At 47.2% G+C, this 24,005-nt stretch overlaps 1 protein-coding gene across 3 annotated transcripts in view; it reads left to right on the plus strand.

Moving 5' to 3' along the window:
- Window positions 1-794: 794 nt before the first annotated feature.
- The window catches only part of BCOR (BCL6 corepressor), a 40,397-nt gene continuing 17,186 nt past the window's right edge, over window positions 795-24,005 (plus strand). Inside the window, exons 1-8 of one of the 3 annotated variants that reach the window (XM_018084255.2) lie at window positions 795-923; window positions 2,474-2,552; window positions 3,441-6,263; window positions 7,476-7,659; window positions 15,624-15,905; window positions 16,303-16,656; window positions 22,672-23,000; window positions 23,337-23,606. In XM_018084255.2, the coding sequence (XP_017939744.1) occupies window positions 838-923; window positions 2,474-2,552; window positions 3,441-6,263; window positions 7,476-7,659; window positions 15,624-15,905; window positions 16,303-16,656; window positions 22,672-23,000; window positions 23,337-23,606 (4,407 nt within the window). In that variant the 5' untranslated portion in view covers window positions 795-837. The remainder of the gene's footprint in view (window positions 924-2,473; window positions 2,553-3,440; window positions 6,264-7,475; window positions 7,660-15,623; window positions 15,906-16,302; window positions 16,657-22,671; window positions 23,001-23,336; window positions 23,607-24,005) is intronic. The other 2 variants (XM_018084256.2, XM_018084257.2) reach the window with 2 other exon arrangements.

Consider the following 24,005-nt stretch of genomic DNA (forward strand, 5'->3'; position numbering starts at 1 on the left):
CTATTACTTCTGAAATGCGAACTCGCAAGTAGCAGCATGTCAGCATCTAGCAGCTAGCAGGCAGCAGCAGCAGCAGCAGCAGCAGCAGCTCCAATGCAGAAGCCACCAGGGCTCCGCACTTAATCAAATCAAGGGGTGGGGAGCTTGCCAACCCACTTACTATTTTTAACCCCTTTCTCCAAGTTAGTCATGTGCAGATGCTAAAGGGGAGGTTTTTATTTAGATCCCTTCTGTAGCAATGTCTCTTCAGTTTTAAGTCCTCGCGTAAAGGCCTTATTAGCGATCAGCGTAGTGAATACATGGGATATGTGGTTGTTCTTGCCATGCTCTCCTGCTCCTGTGTGTTCCTTATACAGGGCTTTGGTGACCACCTGTGGGTAGTTCACATATTCCCCCAGGCCCATGGGGTCTCCCTCCTTGGTTCAGTCTGTGTAAGATGAGGATTTGGGGGCTGGTGTGTACTTGACCAGCTGAGTCATTTCTCGTGGAAATGAAAGGCTGCGGAGAAACTTTTATTTGTCGATAGCCTGGAATGATTCTTAATTTTCTGGATGTGTGCTGGGGAGAAGATCCATCTCCTCTGACCTATAAATGCCCTCAATTTGCTCCTTTATTACCGGGTATCTCCCTTAGCGGTTAACGTAGGCAGCTCACTCCCTGCACCAATCCTGCATTCATTATTAATTACCCGGAGGGAGGCTGGCTGCTCCGCCGTGGTGTTTGCACTTCCTCCTAGACAAATCCGCTCAACTTTTTTTTCTTTTCTTTTCTTTTCTTTTTTTTTTTTTAATAGAATATAAAACCGTGAAGAAAAGCGGTGATTTTTAAGAAGACGTCATGCTTTCTGCAACTCCCCTGTATGGCAACGTTCATAGCTGGATGAGCAATGAAAGGGTCCGCATGTGTGGAATTAATGAAGACAGGTAAATATTTAAGCTTCTGGCAAGTTAAACCACACTGTAATTCTGCAGAGCGACGTTCTCGGAGTTTGCTCGCTTCCCTAGTAGTGGAGCAGGTAGCTGCCACCTTGCATCGAGATCAGCCCAGCTTGGAGGGAGAGCAAGGGGAGAGAAACAAGACGTGCCCGAGAGCAGCAGAGCAGATGCTGGTTTACTATTTAACAGGCAACCTGGGTCAGTGAAGTGGGGACACCCTTTAAAGGGATTACTCCCCAAAGCAGCCCTTAAAGGTGCTTTTACAATTAATTTATTATTTTGTATTTATGAAAGGGATTTAAACCAAACAGTGCACGTGTTCTTGTGGGGACTCTTTGTGGCAGAGGGGCTCCTGCCTCTAACTCCTGCCTCATGCCTGTGACTTTTGCATTCCCTGCCTTTGGACCAACAGCTTATCCTGTGAAAGAGGATCAGTAGTGGCCTTTCCATCTCCCACATGTGAATTTTTCCTCCCCTCTACCTTTTTTCCTCTTGAGTGTAATTCAGTCGATGATTAAAATTAGTCTTTAATAGTTTTCCTTGGGGTGGCACAGTCACTGGCTGGTGTCCTTTTCCTTTAAATCCCAGCTTTCTAAAAAGCAGAATGATGCTGAGTAGAACCACTGCAGATACACCTGCAGTTCTCTGTGTCGATTTTGTGTGGTTTTAGTGTTTTTCTGTCTTCTCAGCCCTTGTTCTCACTGTTGTGTGAAAAGCCTTCAAGAAGCAGGGGAAACTTTTTGGCCTTTGTGGGGAATACTATTTGCAAACATGAGCTAAAGGAAAACGGCCAAGTGTCTCACTTTGCTTTCTCACCCTTCCTCCTCAATTTCCTTACAGTTATTGAGGGATAATAATTTTACATGTTATTTGCAGAAAAGGCGAATCTTTTTGAAAACAAATGCATTAAAATTGTATTTCTGCTCTATGGTGATGGTGTGCCTTTAAACACTTTGATTGAAAGAAGTTCTTTTGGGTAATGCTGAAACTTTCCTTCTGCTGCATGTCAGCAATTTTTATCCCTGGGATTTGAAATTTGGCGCTAAGGTATATTCTTTGTTGGTGATTTCTGTGATAACAAGCCCCAGTGCTGCAACACTGGTATAGCACAGATGTGCAGCTCCCTCTTTAGCATGGAAGAGCTGACGTTCATATGATATTGGCATGTGTGTTTTAATTCTTTTCCTCAGCAGTGTTTATGGGTGGTACATGAACAGGGTATGTTTAAAATGGGATATTCTCCCCTTGGAAAAAGAAAAGGGCAAGGGGCAAAAGAGAAGACCTTGATGAAAACCACTTGCTTTGGAAGAGGCCGCTCTGAGATGTGCCTGGTGTGTTCTTGGCGTCGAAACCCTTTATGCTTATTTTCAAATGGTCCTTGCTTTTCAAAGTAGTCTCTGTGCATGGGGACAGAGGAGGACAAATGCATTATCTCATGGTACATCTTGAGGGGGATCAAAATATGGAGGTGATATGATCTTGTACTGATCCAAGATGCGCAGAGTGTTTTCAAATAGTAAGTTTCTGTTTTTTAATAGGAAAATTCCAGTTAATGATGGCGATGCACCGAAAAGCAGACTGGAGTTGAGGGAAGAAAATCACCTGAATCACAGTGTGGTAAGAAGTTAAAAGCTTCATGCTGCAGATGAATCTGTGCCTGTCCTCACCACCCCAACTCCTGCCCCTGGATATTATTATGTGATCCATTTGGAGAAATGATTAAAACAGGTTTCTGTTGCAGCTCTAGCAGGCTTGGGGACATGAGTGAAGCTGGGGCTTTATTTGTTTATCTCGTTAATCTCTTGATGCTGGCTTTGTGGTGTATGTTGTTGTATGATGTCAGGTGCTTAATTTTGCTGTTACAAATAATGTCATGCAGAATACTGGCACGTAACAAAAATAGTTCATGTAAGCATTAAGTGCATCAATGTTTCAGCAAAGTTGGTGGGTTTTTTCTTTCTTTGAGTGTACATGGGGAGTAGGAAGTGGGAAAGAAATTCCGTGGCGGACCTTTCTTCATGCTGCATCCTCAGAAGTCTCACCCTGTGAAATGTGGTGGTGAGTCCTGGAGCAGAGCTGTGGCGGAGGGAGAGGTCCTGGAAGAGGAGGAGGAGGAGGAGGAGGAGGAGAGGCACTCCATCCTTCTCTTTCTGGTATCCATGCCACAGCCCACATGCACTTGCTCTGGCAGGGCTGGGGTTGAGAAGCCTGTTGTCACACAGAAGTGGTGCCACTGAGCATCGTCTCTGGACCACTTCTGGCTGCTTGGGTCTTCACACTTTTGTTTCTGGCTGTTGAGTTTTGGATATGGAGAGATTGGTGCTGATGTTGCTCCCTAGGTTCCTGTTCTCCCATTTTCAAGTGTGACCAGCCTCTGTACATTTTCAGAACAAATACCATGTTTCTGTTGTTACTGTTTATCTTCTGAAATGCTGATCTATCTGTAGCTTGAGTGGCAGTCGTGTTAGTTAGATGTGAAAGTAACATACTTCTTGTTCTGTAAAGGTGGATGCGACTACAGCACATCGCATTGACAGTCTCGCAGCTCTGAGTATGGACAGGTCTGGCCTCATGCGAGAAGGACTCAGAGTCCCCAGTATCTATTCCAGCTTGTGCGGACTTGGCTCGGAAAAATCACGGGATGCTACGAGTTCGATAACCGGCCTCGGATTTACTCCTGAACGAAATCCAGAGATACAGTTTAAGTCTAATCCTCCCGAAGCGGTAGAAAGCGCAGCTGTCTCTGGGAAAGCCCCGAACGGCTTCAGCGCTATTTACAAAACGCCACCTGGAATACAAAAAAACTCTGTCCCGACGGGGGAGACGCTGGGTTTGGACCGAGCTGCGGGTGACAGGCAGAGTCCTCTCGGTGTCAATGGTGCTAGTTACCTAAGGCTCCCCTGGGTAAACCCCTATATGGAGGGCGCAACGCCTGCCATATACCCTTTCCTTGACTCACCAAATAAGTATTCGTTGAACATGTACAAGGCATTGCTACCTCAGCAGTCCACCTACAGCTTGCCACAGCACCTGGCTTACTCACCTGTATGTACGAACGGTGAACGTTTTTTATACCTGCCTCCCTCCCATTACGTTGCTCCTCACATCCCTTCGTCGCTGGCGTCGCCCATGAGGCTCTCGACTGCTTCGGCTTCACCGGCAATCCCACCTCTGGTGCACTGTCCGGATAAGAGCTTGTCGTGGAAGATGGGTGTGAGCCCAGGCACCCCTGTCGACACGCACGCCTACCCCCACATCCAGAGCAGCAAGCAGTCCCGCGTCCCCGCTGCCAAGCCGGCCCCTGCCAACATGCCGGCAGATCCCGCGCTCCTGCTGCCGCACTCGCCCCGGCCGTCCCCCCGCCTCCCTCTGCCCGCCCAGGTGGGGGATGCCTACACGGATTTCCACAAACACTTCCCCAGGATCACCACCTCTCCCTCCTCCGCTGTTACTCTCCCAAAGCCCTACGTGAACGTTGGTGGTGAATTTCCACCCTCTCGCCTCTCCAATGGGAAGCTTCCCAAAGGCAGCGATGCTGGTGAGGCACCCCCACCATCTGCTCCCCATGCACGGAAAGCTGGCCATGACCGGAAAGACGGGAGGTCTCCCCCGCTCCTGGAAAAGCAGACCCCAACTAAAGATGTCACCGACAAACCCCTGGACTTGTCAGCGAAAGTGGTTGATGCAGAAACTGCTGGCAAGTTGGACCATGGTAAGAAAATTATGCCAACAGTGCTGGTGCATGGAAGAGCAGGAGGGGGGACGCACTTACCTGGCAGTGACATCATTCAGAAAGAAACCATTTCTCCTGGGAACAGCTGTCCCATCTACAGGCCTGAAATTATCAGCACGGCACCATCTTCCTGGATTGTTCCTGGTCCCAGCCCCAGCGAGGAGGCTGGGAAGAATGTCCAACTGAAAAACAAGGCACTGGACTGGGTTATCCCACAGCCGCGGAGCTCCTCCTGCCCCAGGATGGGTGGCACGGAGGCAGTCGTGGGCAGTGTTTCGGGGACGGTGTCAGCGGGAGGGCGGCCAGCGTCAGCATCACCAGCTCCCAACGCCAACGCAGACTGTCCCAAGGTGGCCCGGAGCTCTGCGGAGAGCACTGCCTCGGTTATCCAGCACGTCGGGCAGCCTGTCGCCGCCCCTGCGAAACAGAGCAATAAGGTGGCCAAATCCTGTGGCCAGGAAGCCAACTTCAAGGCGAGTGAGACTGCCCTGGCCTCCAGCCCCATCTTTCTGCCACCCAACGAGGCGTTTCGCTCTCCACCTCTGCCCTACCCCAGGAGTTACCTCCCGTACCCGGTGCCGGAAGGGATAGCCATCAGCCCTCTCACCCTCCATGGGAAAGGACATGTGTATCCACATCCTGTCTTGCTGCCCAACGGCAGCCTCTACCCCACCCACCTTGCTCCCAAACCTGGCCTCCCCTACAGCCTGCCAGCAGGGCGGGGGGAGTTCATGACCTACCAGAACGCACTGGAAATGGGGATGGTGCACCCCATGCTGCTGCAACATTCAGCTCTGGAGATCAGTAAGGAGGAGAAGCCAGAAAGGAGGTCACGTTCTCACGAGAGGGTCCGATATGAGGACCCGTCTCTGCGGGGCCGGTTGCCAGAGCTCCTGGAGAGTGGCGGGAAGATGCATTTTGAAATGCCCAGTGACAAGAGCATGAAATTGCACCAGAGCTCTGGCCATAATAAAAACTCGGCAAAAAGCGACAAACACCTCTTTCCGGATCTTCTCCGAGACGAGCAAGAGGCTAAAAGTGAAGCAAACGTAACAAAAGCCAGCTTTGCCACGGAAAGCAGTAATCAGACTAATGACCCTACAAAGCACAAGGTAGAGCAGGCGCCGCAGCACAGAGATTTTATTGTAATGAGAGAGGAGTTTGGAAGAAATAACGATCTTCACGAAACCTATAATTTCAAGCAGGCCCAGAGTTCATCAGTGTTCGGCTTAAGGAAAGAAGATTTGTCTGTGAGCCAGCCTAAAGAGAGAGTGGCAGTCCAGCCTTCACCCGTTTTCTTGGAAAGCACTCACGAGAGTGATGCTCCAGCTCTGGCTTTTGGCAAGGTGCAGGAGGACGCGAAGCCATTCTGCATGGGGACCGCGCCGCCCAGCATCGACACCAACCAGACCTATACCAAAGACGGAGCCGATGATGCAGAATCTGCCGATGGCAAAATACTGAAACCCAAGCCGTCTAAGTTGGCCAAGAGGATCGCAAACTCTGCCGGTTATGTAGGTGATCGATTCAAGTGCGTGACGACTGAACTGTACGCCGACTCCAGCCAGCTCAGCCGGGAGCAGCGGGCGTTGCAGGTGAGTCCGCGTGGTCCAACAACTGCCGCGCTTTTTGTCGTTATTTCTCTGTTGCGAGTCACAGTTGAGTTTTAAAGTTGAGAGAAGCAATGCAGGTGGGAGAAAAACAAAAGTATTTTTTTTCGTTAGGAGCATACTCTCCAGAAACGGTTTTAAATAGAAAAGTAAGTCTGTTAATGAGAGCGAGGCGATGTAAAGAATAGTACGTGTGGCTTTTAGGTATGTACGGGCTAATAAGCTTTTAAGGGCTTTTACTGAGATCTGATAAAAATGTTAATGCACGTTAATGAAATGTTTGTGCAGTTACGAGGGGAGTCAGACAGGCATGCATGTTACCTTGGCGCTAGCAATGGCTGTAATTTCTCAGCTGGCCTGTAGTGCCAGCTAGCAAAGCATACCCAGAAGTTGTGATTAGTATGCCAAATGTGCCATTTGATGGAGAGGAGTCGCAGTCATGTATTAGTGGGTCTCAGGCAACTTTTGCGCCAAGTGAACGCGTAGGAAAGAGTAGGAGCGGTATTGAGGTTGATACTGAGGGATGATAGACAGATATTGTGTAGGAATATTCTTAGGGTGTTTTACTTTTAATGAAGGGATGAGTTAAGCCAAATTGTTTTGCATTGTTAAGAAAAGAATTGGTTTATGCTTATAAAAATGGATGAAATTATCTAAATGATCCATTGAGTGCCCATTTTAATTACATAGATGGAAGGATTACAAGAGGACAGTATTTTATGTCTACCTGCTGCTTACTGTGAGGTCAGTTCTTCAAATTTTTATTACTAGACTCTTACATAAACCTTTGAGTTAAATTTCATTTCCAAATACACAAAGGGAAGTTTGTGGGCCATGGTCGTCTTTATTCATTGTACAGTTTTGTGTTGTTGTTTTTTTTTATTTTATTTTATTTCTTTTTGTTTTCGTCTCTTTTTACCTCCAAAATGGAATGTTTTTGTTTTATATACAATATACATTTATATATAATCTTTTATATATATATACTTATATATGAAAGAATTGTGTGGCTATTTGCTCATAAGATGCTAGAACACTGTTTTATGAGTCAGGTGTGTTAAACTCCTACCCTTAGCTATCTATCTGAAACCTTTGGTTTTGAGTCAGTTTTTCTTTGGAAATGCTTTCATGTAAGGTAAGGTAAATGAAGTAGTTTTTATTGCAAGACTTTTTTTTTCATATCAATTCTCTTTCTAGCGTGCAATGATGCGCTTCTCAGAGTTGGAGATGAAAGAGAGAGAAGGCCAAACAGCTACCAAAGACTCAGAGGTCTGCAGATTCAGCCAGGCAGACTGGGAAAACTTGAAAGGAAACAGTGAAAAGAAGCCAAAGTCTGTCGCTCTGGAAGATGCCATTGCTGACCAAAATGACAATGACAGATGTAAGCGAATTTAGATGGCTTTCTGAAGCGTGTATGTGTCTCTGTGCCGTGGCAGCTTGCAGGAAAGCAGGCAAATCTGTGTGTTCTCATGGTGTTGCTGGTTAAAGTCACTGGCCTTGGCCTCAGCAGGTGCACAGCTGCCACAGATGGTGCCTTCTGTGCTTTGTTTTGGGGTTTGCAAGTTACTGGTTACCGCTGTACCTGCGTTTCAGGAGATAGTTAACTAAGTTACTGCCGTAAAGAGATCCTCCTTTTAATTGGTGTGGTACCACATCAGCCAGTGAAAGCAGAGGTCCAAGGTTATATTTTAAATACAGAAAGGAGATGGGGGAAGAGAGGGAGGCAAGAAGGAGTTCAGCTTTCTGAAGTTGCAGCAACACTGGGAAATGCCAATACTGTAGCTTTCAGGCAAATCAAGGATGGAGGACGGAAGAGTGATGGGGAGTGGGAAAGGACATTATCTGCTAGGCTGGCTTATCCATGAAAGCTGATGGTAACAACCTCAAATGATGAGAAGCTAGTTTACCGAGGTGTTTTCTTGCTGCAGTGGCTGGGGAGGTGCATGTGGCACAGGTTCTTGCAGGCAGGCAGAGTCTGTGAAATTCCCCATGGGGCTGGCAGTTCCCTCTAGGCTGCGGAAGGGTGTCAGAGGACTATGGAAAATGCAACATCCTAAAAGTAAGATAAACTCAAGTAAATAAATAAATAAATGGTATTAGGGGATTTTTTACTGTATGCAGGAAAAATCACTTCTGTTTTGTTTGAACTCTCGGTGACCATGTGGCTTCCATCAGTTTCTATGATTTTTTTGCTTTACCTGTGTATTTAAGGAATGGATCAGTTCCTCCTGTTGCTACTTTGTTTTGAACAACTCAAAAAAAAAAATCTGTGCTGAAAGCATTTCAAAACAAGAGGAAACACACTGGAGACTGCACCATGTGTGTGTGTGTGCACTGTGTAACTCAGTGGTTAAGTGAGCTCTTCCGTAGGTGGAGATTCATGAGTAGGGCTAGTAGAAAATTCTGTTCAGGCAATTTAATAACTTTGAATTATTGTTCTGGTCTTTGGTTAATGCTTTTGGTGGAGAGCATGCTGGTCAATCGTACTTGCTCAGTTGCTCACCTAAATCGAGTTACTGTGGTGTTGCTGTCTCTGGAATAACAGCCTCAACAGAAATCAGCCTGGCAAAATAGCAAGGGAAAGTTTTCATTGTGGAACTGGAGAGGGTACCAGGGTGGGGAGGGGCAGACTGAGCCCCTGGAGAAGCTGAGTGGCCTTTCCCTTCTCCAAGCTATACCAAGGGAGCCTTGGAGAGGAAGGCACAGCTGCCTTTGTAGTCCTCATGTTAAAGCTGAGAGCTGGGCAGGCTGCTGTGCTACCTTCCCCCCTCACCACTGTCTTCCTTGCCCCTCAGAGGACTTGGGATGCCCTGGTGATGTCCTCTGTTAAATTCCACCCTGAGTGTGCTGGAAAGCTAGAAGAGCAGCAGTAGTCTTGTCTTGCTGGCTAATTCTGGCTGCAGGGCAGGATGGGTTCAGCAAAGAGGGGGATGGTGGGCTGAGGGGTTGAGGGAGGGATGCAGGGGACTAACAGAGAGAGGGAAGGCTTGCTCAGGGGCATGGATGTACTGCTTGGGACATGGGGAGGTCAGTGGGGGACTGTGGAGAGGAAGAGCATTAGAGCATCATTGTGTGCCAGAACACCGTCCCCCCATCCTTGCAAAAGGCTGATGATATGGTTTGTCTGTAAATTCATTTATTGAGGTCTCCGGTACTTGAATCTGCTGGCTAAAATGTGTTTGAGACTGTTAAATAACTGTTGGAAGCAGGGAAAGTATGTTCAGTCTTAGGTCTTAGTTCATTCCTCTCCTCTGTTAATTAGCTCTGACTTAACAGGCTATTTTGGAGTTTGGCCGAATGTCTGAACTCCTAAAAGCACAGATCTGTTCTGCTGAGGGAGCTCCTTCTCTGTATGCCTGCCTGGGAAGCAGCAAATACTTACCAGTACAGATTCAGGTCTCAGTAAAAGTTTTTTTATCGTGGCGGTTCACCTCCTGCCCCTTGGGATAGCAGCTGATAAATCAGGAAGCCGAGTTTCACACCTCTTGAATGCCTCTACTGTGGTGGCTTGTGCTCTCCGTTGGGGCTTGAGCCACCAGCAGTCTTAATGCATCTCTCACTGAGCAACCGGTGAAGGGGCGATGAGTTCTGCCTGCTCTTCCCCAGCAAGAGCCAGGGCTACTTACTTACCTCTTGCCTTCTCTTTGCTTTCAATTTCTAACCACACTGTTGGTGCCTTCGGCTTTAAAGCTCCTGAACGGGAACGAGCTGATGGTTTGCAGCCTCATCTGTTTTCCTTTCTGCCTCCTCCTGCAAGCGATCTTGCTGCTTGAAAAGTTGTTACAGCTTGTTTCATGTAGCGTTTGTCCGGCGCTATCTTAAAGTGAAACACTGTGCCTTTGCCTGTGTGAGCAGGGAATTTAGGAGTGAAACTGGTGAGCTGTTAGGTGTGACCCCCACTGTGCCAGCACTTCACCTGCCCGATGCCGGCAGGGAATTAGGAAACTGCAGCCAAAACTGTGCTTGTGGCATGGAGCCAGCTCACAGGGCTGCCCCGCTGCCGCCTCGGCACAGTCGCAGCCGTGCTTGGCTTGGAGCGCTGGAGCCGATCGGGGCCCTGGCAGCTGCTCGGCCCCTTGGCTCCTCTAAATCTACCAGTGCCACAAAGGGCTAAATAACACAGGCAGGTGATGCTTACAGAGGCATCTGATGGGATGGAAACTGCTTTTTTTTCTCTAGCTGTACTGCACATGTACAGACTTCCTTGGAAGCAAATGAAGGCTCAGTACCCGATGCCTTAAACTTTTCCTCTGACTTGGCAGTGCATGGCTTTGCTGTACTAGGAGTCTTCTTAAGCTTCATCATGCCTTCTAAAGAAAGGTGAAAGAGGTGGGCTTTTGGTTTTTTTTAGTTTTTTTTTCTGTTTTGCCTTTTTTTTTTTTTTTTTTTTTAAGGCCCAATGTAAGGGAGGTAGCCATGTTAGCTAATTAATGAGCAATTAAAGCCAAACAGTAAAGTAGAAGTGCTTCAGCTCTCTCCCATCTCCTTTAGGTTTTGCCGGGCATCTGAGACCGGGCATCTGAGAGCAGCTGTGAAGCTGCTTTGTTGCCAAGGTGACTTGTAAATGTTGCTGAGGCAATGCTGCTCTGGTGCATTTTCATAGCACAAACATGATAAATTATGGGATGCATATGTCATGAGTCATAGGATTGTTCAGAGATCAAGTGATTTAAGCTATTGGCACGGAGACACGCATCAATACGGGCATGTGATGATCGCATGTTGGTTCATAACAAAGCTCTCCTAGAATTGAAAATCATACCCGAGTGTGAAAGATTGAATAAATTCTACAAGCTGTGAATTTCTTGACTGGGCAGCATGGTTTTGCCTGTTCATTTAATTTTCTAGGAGGAAGACACTGCCTGTTTAAGCCTTATCTGGGAAAAAATTACTCCAATATGTTAGAAGCCTGATCTTAAGGCGTGAGGTCACGAGGAAGAAGTTAAAGCAGTTTCTATGTGTGAAGGTAAATGGTGTGATGTGCCAAAGCACATTACACTATTGATCTTCAGCGCTGGAGAGGTGTTGGTGTCCCTTTGCATGGTAATCCCCTGCTTTGCTTTACTCTTGCTGGGCTGTGTGTATACTGGAACAAATGAAAGCTGGAGACAGTAAACATGTCCTTTGCTCTGGTCATTTATTACCTTCCTGCCACGGGACCTAGTGCAATAAAAAGAAGAGAAGAAACAGAAAAGTCTATGCATTGAGACTGGTGGTTGCTTGTTTGTGCAGTGTGGTAGTCTTGGGCAGAATGAAACAAGTGCTGAAAGCTCCCAAACAGAGGTACTTGGAGGGAAAAATGAAATCAGCTGGGTTCCCTCTGCCCCATGGGATACTCAAAACTGAATACTGAAGATGTCTTAGGGAATTCCTTACGGTTGTGATGTCTGTGCTGAATACTGGGTTTTAGCACTTGGATAGTCATTACCATTCTTGGATGAATAAAGGGTGCCTTGCATAAGTGAGCGCAATGAGAGGTTGCTCTTGGGAAGAGGAAAGGCTGTTTTTAGCTGCCATGTTATTTGAACAAAAGAATCTCAGCTTAAACACTAAGATGTGTTTCCTTGTTTGCATTGCATGGGAGGGCTTGGTCTGGAGCAGCTGACAGCAACAGGAAGATGGAAAAATGAAAGTAAGTTTTTTTTGGGTGGTGTGTTTGTGCGTATGTGTAACCATTTCTCGTTAGATTGTAACCCATGTGCTAAGGAGGTACAGCTTCAGGCCGAAACCAGATGTTTCTAGTTTGGTGTGACGGTGAGAAATGGTTTGGGTTCTTGATGCTAGTTCTCACAGCTGGTGTGAGACTGGCAAATGCTGGAGGCTTGAGGAAGGAACACAATTTAAGAGTTTAATCTCCTTACTCATAGAGGTGTGTTGCTATGAGAACTCAGCATTTATCCTGTGTTTCTGGCTACCTCATCACTGTTTGAATAATGATGATACGAAAACTCCCAAGTGTTTTGTTGTTGTTTTCTACCTCGGGTGGAGAAAAGGATGTTGTAGATACATGGCACGGAAGGGGTTGGTGGGAACAAAAGCACGTAAATTCTCTTCATCCTTGTCGGGCATGCATGTTATACTTTTGTTGCTGTGCCTCTTGTTGACATTTATATCTTAATTTGGGGAGACATCGTGTCTGATCCGGCTTGCTTGCAAAACAGTTTGAGGACAGAGTGGAATCTGGTGGTAAAATATTAATAGAGCCTGTGCTCCGTGAGGCGGTCACTGCTGTGCCAAAGGGAAGAACCTCTGGGCACGCGACGTGTCCATGCAGGCTGCACAGAGCCTGACAACCTGTGGGTTACGCCGTGTCCTGAACAGTGGCTGACCTTTGTCCTTTGGTGTTGAAAATCTGGCTGTGGGAGAGGTGGGGAGCACCGGCGTCGGAGCAGAGAGGCAAGGACGCGTCCTGCGCGGCTTCCTGGCCGCGCTGCCGGTGTCCTCCCGTGTTGCTGCAGGATGATTACACAACCGGGATTAGTGTGCAGAGATGCCGCTTCTCTAATGGTCTTAGCTGCATCTAACGGGACGGATTTCAGAGGCACGTGTGCCGCGGGCGGTCCTTGAGAGGGATTTCTGGCTCGGCAGCCAAGGAGATGTAGCTCTGATCCCCTGAGGGGTCCCTCTCGGATGTGACCGGGGCGCAGAGGCCAAGGTGTCACAGAGCTGCTGGCAGCGACGGCCTTTTGGATGAACCTCAGTAGGTGTGTGCTGTTCTCCTCAGCACTTGAAGCCCTGGAGAAACGCTGACAGTGACAAGCTGTTAGTGAGGTCTCTCTCCTCTTTATTTTTTTAGCACAGTCTGAGCGAGCAGCGCTGGCATCCCCGTGCCAAGTTCTCTTGCAGATAGAGAAGGAATTAATCTGCAGCAGGTCGCGTTCGGTGGTGGCAGGCTGGAATTAGCTTGCTGTTTCCTGCAAGCTGTAAAGATTAAGACCATCACCCCCCCTCCCTACACCCTGCTACTTCCTCTGACCCTGCAAGAGCTTCTCTGGGAATTGGTCAGGATGTGCCTGCCTTTTCTCAGGCCAGACGGTGTTAGGAGCAGGAAAGTTATCCTGACATAGAGACTCTCAGCATGAACCATGGCATGTAGCTGCTGGTACTGCTGGAGATAAGAAGGCTCTAAACAACAGGAGCGTGGCTGAGAGTGCCCTTACCTGATCTGTTCAGGGAAACTGACCACAGGAGTATAATGTTCCCTTATGAAAGGAGGAAAATAGCAGATTGCATTAAAAATGTAAAATGAAATCTGATACAAGCATTTATTTCTAAAGTGATACTTAAAACGTGGCTGGTCCAGCTTCTTTTATGCTGTGTGAAACAGGACTGCTGGTGCTGTTGGTGTGGTTATAGGGTAAAGATGTGGGGTAGCATCTTCACGCCAGATGTGCAAACATAGGGTGTTGCCAGGTTCATCCTGGTTTGGGGCGACATAGCATTTTAGAGGCATAGTCATAGTAAGCTGAGATACCTGTTTTCTGGAACATGTCAGCACTGTTGACTGGAAGAAGTGTGACGAAGTGTGTTTTAAAATCTTGAAGGGAGCATGTGTTGGCCAGACAGCCTCTTGGAGAGGAGCATCACCAAATAGCAGAACAGCCCGAGCGTCCTGCTCGCCTGCAAAAAGTCAACTTGTGTTTTGATTTTTCTTGGCCAATATCTTCTGTTGTTTTATAAGCAGCCCTGCAGGCAGCTTCCCAAGCAGAATAAAAATGATGTGGGGTATCTTCTGGTGCCTGCAAACATCTCCAGAGACCTTGGTGCTATTTGGAGCCATTTCCAAATTGCAGTGAAGAGAAATTTCATCCGAGGAGTTTTTTCCCCCCTCCCCCCTCAGCCTTCCATTGCTGACAACAGGTATTTCAAGGACAGTCACGAAATCAGAAGGTGTTGTCAGAGCTGTAGGAGGGTGCTCTCAAGATAAGGTGGGATAGAGTTGGGCTGCATCCAGAGGCTGCCAGTGCCTGGATGCTGCTGTGGTGGGGCTGCAGGGAAGCAGTGTTTGCCCTGGTGAAGGGGAAGAGCAGAAGTTGAAGGCCAGGCTGAGGGGAAGGAGACTGAGTAAGGTCAGGGAGGATTGAGGGAGGGAAGGACAACAGAGCTGTCAGGAGTCCAGGTAGGAAACCAGCAGATGTGTTTGCAGGAAGGCAAATGGGAGATGGAGGAAGGGCAAGAAGGGGGAATAGGAAAAGGGACAGTGAACTGTGGAGGAGTAGGATGGAGCATAGTTTACCAAACAGCATCAGTGATGCAGAAAGAGTATTGGTCAACCAGGAGAGGAGGGCTGAAATGCATGGGAAAACCAGCTTGTTTGTGAGAACTGTAAATAGGAAGCTGATTATCTGTGTTGCAGTCTGTACTGCATGTCTGCCTAACCATGCCTCGGCTAGTTTGGTTAAACCCAAGAAAAAACACCTTTTCAAGTTCAAGATGATGATAAAGTATAATTTTAAGTCAAGCATCCATTTAAAATTGCTTAAACTGTCTCTGAATTTGGGTAAACAATAGTGGAGAGAAGCTGAAGTTCAGGCAGGCAAGGCAACATGGGTGTTTTTGTGGCTAATTTGTCAGACTAGTTTCTAGTAAGCTTTTCAGAGCTCACCCGCTTGCTGTTGCTGGAAATATTCCCTGAAAAAAGTGAGATCTATTTTAAAAGGAGGTGACAAAGATAATATGAGGTACAGTGACTGGCTGGTTACTTGGGGTGAGGAAGCCTTTTTATAACCTTGGATTCAAGTAGTGCTTTTTGCAAAATATCACAGCTATTCTTAGTGGTATTGCTGTGTCTGTGTCTGTGTGTGTTCCGTATCCAATTTATATCTCCAGAAGAAGGGACGAATGCTTTTAAGTCAGACTCTGCAATTCAATGGGAGAAGTTAGCAAAAGATAAGGATTATCATCAGAAGATATTTTTGAAAACAAAGTTGCAAAGTGGGGCTTGGATTGTTACTTGCCACGGTTTTGGGGGGTGAGGATGATTTCTGAAAAGAATCTGTGTTTTCAGTATCTAAAGATGTTTCTTTATTTAAAAAAGTATATTGTGATGTTTCTATGGATACAAATATTGTGAAAATTGTGCTTCTTAAATTAGTGTAAAAACAACACAAAGTAGTGTGCTTTTGAGGATTTTGTGCTTAACTGTTGAGAAAACTGCTACCATAGGATGACCAGAGGAGACTTGTTCCAAAGTACAGTTTTGTGTTTATTTGCATGTCTCATGAGCCATCAGTCATGGCGGAGATGACACTGAAGAGATAAGAGAGCAAAGCTTTCTCACAATGAAATGTGTTGTATTTATTAGGTCTTGTAGAGTTTGTTTCTTTTTTTTTTTATTATTTTTAGGTAACTTTACTAGTACAGAAAACACCCGGGGTCATTTTCTTGAAACTCCAGAGGAAAAAGATCTCTCAAGTGAGAAATGTTATTTAGAGAGACATTCTGTATATGAAAAAGCGGAAGACCAGCCAACAGAAGATATTGGCCAACATTCATGTCCACGTCTGGACAGGAAGCGTAAACACTCTGGTGAGAGAGTGCAAAATGATGGCAGCCAAAATGAAAGCTTTGTGGATGAACAGCAGGATGAAGTTATATCAAAAGCAAAAAAGAAGAAGAACTCCAAAGGTAAGACAGCATTTTGCTTTGGTCTCTCTTCAAGGAATGTCTTGTGAAAGGAATGTCCCTTTGGCTTAATGTGTTTCCATTTTTGAACTTGCTAGTTACTAATGTGAGCACTGTCATTTCACTTTAAATTATATATATGTATATATATGTATGTATATATATGTGTATATATATATGTATATATAAAAAGCTTGGTATATAAGGATAAAGCACTAGTCATTGGACACTGTAGCCACAGCAGTGCAAGTTACTGTAGTGCATGTAACCCTTAATGAGCGAACCTTTAAAATGCATAGTGTGGTGGTAAAGCTGAGACTATATGCCCCGAAAGTGAAATGTAGCTTTTGTTTTAAGTTGAGGGGGCTTTTTGATTAATTTTTAGTTATTTTTCCATTAGATGACTGGCCTGAGAGGGAAATGACAAACAATTCCTCTAACCACTTAGAAGAGCCCAATTGTAATGAGGTGACCAACCTGAAGGTGTGCATTGAATTAACAGGGCTCCATCCCAAAAAGCAGCGTCACCTGCAGCATCTTAGGGAACTATGGGAGCAGCAGGTGTCACCAGAGAGATCCCCGTCCGGCAAGTTGGGCCGGCAAAGCAGGAAAGATTTAGCTGAGGCTGTTCAGCCAGAGGCCACTGCAAAGGTCAAAGACTTCACAGAAGAAAGGCACACCAAGAAAAGGTCAGAGGCCAAAAGCAATAGAAGTTGGTCTGAAGAGTCCCTCAAAACAAGTGACAATGAACAAGGTATGCAGAGACTACTAGGGAAACCAGCTGGCTTTAGCCTTTACAGTGACGCATGCTGCCACCGATGTTAAGGAATTGTTGAGAGCTTTTTTTGTTTCTTTTCTTTTTAAGTTTTATATATATATTTCTGTAGCTGTCCATTTGTTTAAGGACTGACACCTCCTCTTTAAGAATTGCGCTGTAGCTGATATTTGTCAGACAAGAAAATGTGTTTGTGTGTGTAACTATGTGTTTGTGTGTGTGTGTGTTTTGGTTTTAAACACTTTAATAGATGATGCAAAGATGAAGTTTATGTTTCTAGAGGAGAGCTGGGGGGGGCATAAAATGCAGGCATGCTTCTGGGTGAGGGAGGGAGGGAGCAAACAGGCTGCTAGTTCATGTAAGGATGTTTAACCACACGTAGGATTTGAGGGGCTGTGAGCCTCTGAAAAAGCGTCAGCACAGATAGCAGTTCTTGATCTTGTGGAACCCAACACCTCCAGCACCCTCGACACTGCTGGGTTTCCCTGCATTTCCCAGGCCATATGCTCAGGAGCAGAGCTCATCCTCCTCCCAACGAGGATGCTTTGCTGGTTCATCCTGAGCATGTTCTGTAAACCCCTGTCACCCCACTTCCTGGCTCCTTGGCAGAGATCTTCCCAGCAGCTCTCTCCTAAGGGGTTGCTTCCTCAAAGCACATCAGCTTTCCTTGATTTGTTTCTGGCTGCTTCTTTCCCCCTAACTCCACTTTTTCCTTTTCCCCATCCTTTCTCCCATTTCTGCCAGTTCCCTGTCCCGGGGGAGTGGAAACCATGGAGACGATCTGTCAAATTTTCATTGGGATGGACAGGTCACTCTCCTGTCTCTACTCTCCTCAGCTCCTAAGCAACTTTTCTGCTCTGATGCTTTTCTCCTTCCCTGCTACATTTTGCCGCTTAGTTGGAGAACTGGTGGGGAACAGCATCAGGCAGACCACATGGCAAATCCCCTCATGCATCCCCTGTACCTGATTGTGAATCCCTGTCTCTTCTGGGCACAGCAGAAAGCCTTTGTCTCCTCTTTTGACTTGTCAGGTAAAAGGTTGCAAATACTCTTCTTTCCTTCCTCCTCTTGCCTCTTAAGTCTTCTACTTGTTTTTGAGGGAAGGCTGTTTCTGGGAGGGGGAGCTCTGAATTGGATGTTTGGGCTCCCTCCTCCTTGACAAACCTGAGACCTTCATCAAACTTGGAAGACAGTCACACTCCAGTTGACCTAACCTGTAGTTTAGCTGAGATCCCCTTAAAAGAGAGAAGCATGAAGAGAGTGGATCCTCTTATCCCATATCATGGAAAGGACTGAGTCCAGATGATCCTGTGCCAGTGAGGGTTTTCCTGGGTAGCGTCTCCAAAACAGGCAAAAGTATCAGCTTGTCTTCGGCCCTAAGGCTCCTCATATGTCCTTCCTCTTGGTAGGATTATCTGAGGGCAGAAAACCTCAAACTTTGATGCTTATTGATGGGGAAGGTTCTCCAAAAGGATTTGCGGAGCGGGAGATCAAAACTTGGTTTAAAAGAAGCTTTGACTCTTACTTCCTTGCTTTATGTGCTGCCTTGGCGAGCATGGTATCGGCTCACACACCCCTGCCCATCACCTACCCCTCTTTGTACTTTCAGAGAGAGATACCTTGTAGAGATTAAACGAGGGTCACTAACAAGAAGCTGCATTGTGTAAGGACGCTCTCACTTTCCCCTGCGATGCCTCCCATGGCAGTGACAGGCTTTCTCTAGCGCATGACCTAAGGGAAGAAAAAGAGGTGACTCCCGATTTATGCACCGTTTCCAATGGTTCAGTCACCCTATGGCTATGAAAAACCTCTTGGTTTTGGAAACTGCTGTAAAATCGTAAACTTTACTAAATTACACCTTCCTATTCATCGTACAGGGGCACTGGAGATTGTTCAGATCATTTTGCTGATGCTCCAGCAGCTCTGTTGAAGAGTAAATCTTTGAATCTCCTTGTTTTTAGTTCACGAGGATGAGGACATTTTTCTCTGTTGTATGACAGCATCCTCTGTGTGATAGTTGCATTGAGATAGAGACTTCCAGCTTGTCTGTCTTGCCTGGGACCAGTCCTCAAACTTTTCTTAAACAAGCAGATACTGTCAATGTGAGGATACACACTGTCGTTTGTAGCTTTCTTTTTTTAATCTGGAGCTGGGAACAGCTGTTTCCTGTGCCCAAGCACTGGTAGTCTCTGCCTGTGGGAAGCTGGTTGTATCCCAAGCAGCGAGCTGTAGCACGACATTGAGGTCTGCCTCTATGCCTGTGAAACCTTAGTCTAACAGCAGGATGATTTGCTGCCTGTGCCTGCAAATCTCTTGGAACACAGAGGGTTCTGACTTCTGTGCTTGTTGCGCCAGTCGTGTTGAGCCTGGGATTTTAGTGTGGGAGGAGTCACGTGTTGCATTGTAAGCTGCCACCGTGCTGTCACCCCTTTGTTCCCTGGTCAGTGCCAGAACCATGAGAGCTGGCATGTGACTTGCCCAAAATAATTTCAGGGGAGGATGGATTGAGAGCAGCCCTGCGGAGAAGGACTTGGGGATGTTTGGGGAGGAGAAGCTCAAAATGACCTGGTAATGTGCACAGGCAGCCCAGAAAGCCAAATGTGTCCTGGGCTGCATCCAAAGCAGTGTGAGCAGCAGGTCGGGGGGGGGGAATTCCGCCCCTCTACTTTGCTCTCATGAGACCCCACTTGGAGTGCTGTATCCAGCTCCTGGGCCCCCAGAATAGGAAGGACGTGGACCTGTTGGAGCAAGTTCAGAGGAGGCTGCAAAGATAGTCAGAGTGCTGGATCACCTCTTCAATGAGGACAGGCTGTGAGAGGTCAGGGGTTATTCAGCCTGGAGAAGACACTGGGGAGACCTTCTAGCACCTTCTAGTACCTAAAGGGGACTTACAGGAAAGCTGGTGAGGGACTTTTAACAAGGGCATGTAGTGATAGGACAAGGGGGTAATGGATTTAAGCTGACAGAGGACAGGCTTAGATTAGGTTTTAGGGAGAAATTCTTGACTGTGAGGGTGGTGAGACACTGGAACGTGTTGCCGGGAGAAGTTGTGGATGTCTCGTGTCTGAAGTGTTCAGGGCCAGGTTGGATGGGGCTGTGAGCAGGCTGACCTAGTGGAAACTGTCCTTGCCCATGACAGGAAGATTGGAACTAGTGACCTTTAAAGTGTCTTCCAATCCAATTCATTTTATAATTCTGTGATCCTGCTTGCAAAGTGACGTTGCTGCACAGAGTCTCCAGGACGTGGCAGGTCTGTGAGCGTGGGGATGCCTGCAACCTCAGGGCATCATGCTGCTTCCCCAGACCCATGACCAAGCTAAAAGCCACAGTCTCTGCTGGGGTCCCAGCTGAGCTATAACCTCATGCTGCTGGGGGTGCAGTAGCCAGCTCTTCGGATGGTCCCCCAGGGAGCTGCAACCGCTCACTCGGTGCGAGGAGAAAACCCAAGCTGCGTGGAACCAAAAGCCCTGAGGAGAGGAACCAGGAGGATCTTGCCTACCAGGAAGCCTCTGCCATCCCCTCAGAGCTGCCTCGGGTTACAGGCAGTGTGGCAGCCACTGGCTTGGCAGGCAGGAGGAGGCAGCTGCTGGGATGGGAGCTGAACAAGCGAGCATTCAGGTGACACAGCAGCAGCTGCTTTTCCATGTGGACCTCTCTGAATCCGGCTGCTGTGGGAAGGGACACAGGTCCTGCTCTAAGTCAGACTTGCCACAACATACATTAGTCAGAGGTCTGGGTTTTTGGGGGTTTTTGCTTTGGCTTTTTTTTTTTCCCATGGATATTTGGGGACATTCCTGCTCACCCTTGTTTTTCTTCTCCCTTCACGTGGTCAGAACAATGGGGTGAGATTCCAGGTTAAATCACTTACCTCTTTTCTACCGGTGTTGTCTTGCATTTCCCAGGCTGATGCTTGGCTTGTTCTGTGTGGTGCTGGCCTCTTGCAATGTTATTGATCCTGAAGCTCCTGGGCATAGTGTAGCTACTCTCCATCTCTTAACTCTGGTGCACATTTAGCCTGGTGCCTGCTGTCACCATCCCAGTGGAGGGTCAGAGTGGAGCACAGTTTACATGGAGCTTGCAGGTGGGAATACACATTTTCTTCTGGTTATTAGACTTCTGCTTTCAATGCCTTGGTGTCTCTGCATGGGAAAGCCTGCAGTTCTTTGAAATAGGCTTCTCTTCCGGTGTTTTTCTTCTCCATCCTTTCAGTATTTCTGTCCTTCTCCAGACCTGGGAGTTTTTCATTCTCTTCTAGTTTTTCTGTGTGCAACAGTTTGTTCTGTTTGCACTCACCAGAGCTCATCACTGCTGCTTGCCAGCTTTTCTTTTTTAATTTTTTTTTCAGTAAGTGATTAAGTAGGTAATGATGGTACTTCTGTATTGGAATTGGGCTTTTTATGTACTCCTTCAGTTAGGTTGGTTGGGATTAAACAGGAGAATTAAACACTCCTTACTTCATGCTGTCTACTGAGTTGGAAAGACAGCCTTGCATCCATAGGCTCAGCCTACGACTGGGCGCCTTCCTTCAGGATTGCAAAGCCTGAAAAATTTACAGGATTTTTGCTGAACAATCTGCACATCCTGTGTCCCATAAATTCCCTGACATCTGCTTGGCAAGCCACAGTATGCGTCTTTCTCTAGAAAGTGTCTCGAAAGAACTGAGGGATTTCTGTTTTCATCTCTAATCTAGAAAGCCTTCTGTGAGTTGCTTTCACAGATCTATTTAAAGGAAGACAAAAGTGTGAAACTGCCCACCAAGAGGATTCTAGATTTTATTTTCTTTTTTACCAACTGGCTCTGGATCTCTTTAAATAAAGGTGTCTCTTCTGTGAGCACCTGCTTATTTGCTCCTGCCATCTCTTCTGTTCTGAAAGTAGCATCACTTCAGAGACTTTGGAGCAAAGGAACCTCTTTCAAGTGCTCAAGGTTTTTTCTGCACCTTCCCTCAGTGGTGTGGCATTGTTTGGCCGAAGTGTCCATTCCTTTCCAGCAACCTTTAATTTTTCTGCAGAGGAGTTGGTTCTGAGGTCACCTCAGTTCTCTTCCCAAGGGAAATTCAGACTATAAAAAGTCAACTTTACTGTCCTTGTTTTGTTGTAAACCTGCTTGCACTCTGAAAAAAACCCAAAACTTAACCATGCTTTTTGCATGTGGCCCAGATTGTGAGATCTAGCTTGTTGGAGCTATGACCCCAGGAGAAAACCCAGCCCTCCCAATATCCTGCCACGGGCAGCAGAGCACTGGCCTCACTGCCCCGATGTCCCAGAAAGAGTCAGTTCTGGATGGAGTTCTTGGGAAAACACATGCAATTGCTTTTCCTGCAAAATCCCTGCGCTTTCTGATAGAGCTTGCACAGAGCTTCTGTAGGGATGGCTCCTTGAGTAATCTTTCTTCTCTTGGCTTGTTTTTGAAGTCAAAATGCTGCTGAGGAGATGTTCCCTGTCTTATGGCTATCTTTGGGCTAAGCTCAACGTTTCCTCTGCTGTCCCATTCATACCTGATCCACGCTCCCACCTCTCTTCCTTTCCCCTCTTCCCTTGCCACCCTTGTATCTGCCCTTGCACCCCACCGAGTCCAGGGCAGACAAGCCCAGCTGGGCCCAGGCTGCCGGAGGAGTTGGTTCCCCTTCAGATAAAGCAGTTCCCAGGTAAGGAGGCGAGTTTTTCTCCAGCGGCGTTCCGCTCTGCCCGTGGTGGCCGGGCCGCGGCACTGCCGAGCTGGCATGGCACTGCCACCACCCGGCCCCGGCGCTGCCCCGGCACCTGGCGCGGGGCACTCCATTCAGGGGTTTTTATTAGGGCCTGATAAACTGTTAACGTAACGTCGACTGGTGAGACGCTATTTACAGTTGGGATGTGGAATGCTTAAAATATTAATGATTTGAAAATGTAATTGTAGATCTCTTAAGCAGTCGAGGAGCTTGTGTTAAGTGCTAGCAATGCATTTTCCTTTTAACGCACCATGCGATGTGTAATGCCTTTCCTTCCCATTTAGGCTTGCCCGTATTCCCGGTGTCTCCGCACATGAAGAGCCTTTCATCCACCAATGCAAACAGCAAAAGGCAGGCTCAGCCAAGCTGTACTCCAGCCTCGAGGTTGGCTGCCAAACAGCAGAAAATTAAAGAAAGCCGGAAGACAGATGGGCTGTACACAGACGAAGAGGAGGATTTCCAACATGCATCTCTGCTGCAGAAATACAGCGAGTGTGAGAAGCCATCAGGGAAACGTCAGTGTAAAACAAAACACTTGGCACTGCAGGAGAGGAGAAGGAGGTCATCTCTGACAGGGGATGACACCACAGATATTGAAAATGCTGAAGATAAGGTATCTTTATTTAGACTTAATTGTCCGCTGGCCTCTGAAAAGGCAGAGCCAGCCTGCTTGAAACTAATGCGCTGTCGTGCATGCAGGGTAGCAGGAATTGCATTCAGATTCGTCTGTGGATGCTTTGCACATTTTGTATTTGTTTTTCTTAAGCTGAGCTAAAGGCACTATTGCAGGGGGTGAGGCATCTTGTGTTAAAAAGCTCTAGCGGGTCTTTCTTAAAAAATTAAATATGAGTGGAAAAGTGTAATTCTTTGCTGACAAAATATAGTCCCACTGCTTTACTGTAAAAACAAGGATAAAAAAAGAAAGCCAACACTGTAATGGTTTTGACAGGTAACGGTAACGAGGAAAGTCAGGAAGCGACCGGAGCCTACTTCAGACTGCGACTCCTCGCCAGCCAAGCCGTACGAGCAGAAGCCGTATGATCGCCTGCAGCAGACTCCCTCATTACTACCCGTCTCACAGCCCTCGCAGCTGCCGATTGCCAGCCCCCCTCAGGAGACCACCCCGAGCCGGCCGATGCCGCCCGAAGCGCGGAGGCTCATTGTCAACAAGAACGCAGGGGAGACGCTGCTGCAGCGGGCGGCGCGCCTGGGGTACGAGGTAAGGCTCCCTGGGCGCCCCGCGGGATGGCGATGGTTTGGGTTTTTTTATTTCGAAAGTTAAAATCCTCTTTCCAGTTTTATCGGTGGAAATTCTGCGAAGCAGCAGCTTTCAGTGTGCTGAAAATTTTCTGTTGAATTTGCTACCCCCCCTTCCTCTGCTGAGTTCCCTTCCCTGGCATGTGGGGTTCAGAGGCAGGTTGCTGCGGGAGTGAGTCCCCACTGCAGTTGGGTCAGCTGGCAGGGACACAGGGTGAGCAACATCCTGTGGGAGTGAGCAAATGGTAAAGTTTTATTGGTAACCCTCACTTCCCTTTAAATATAAACCATCTGCAAACAGAACGAATGCCTTTTTTTTTTCTTTTTTTTTTTTCAAGTAATTTTTATGGTGATCTTTAAT

This window comes from Manacus vitellinus, unplaced genomic scaffold (assembly GCF_001715985.3).
Source record: "Manacus vitellinus isolate BGI_N305 unplaced genomic scaffold, ASM171598v3 scaffold_7_pilon, whole genome shotgun sequence".
NCBI classification, from domain to species: Eukaryota; Metazoa; Chordata; class Aves; order Passeriformes; family Pipridae; genus Manacus; species Manacus vitellinus.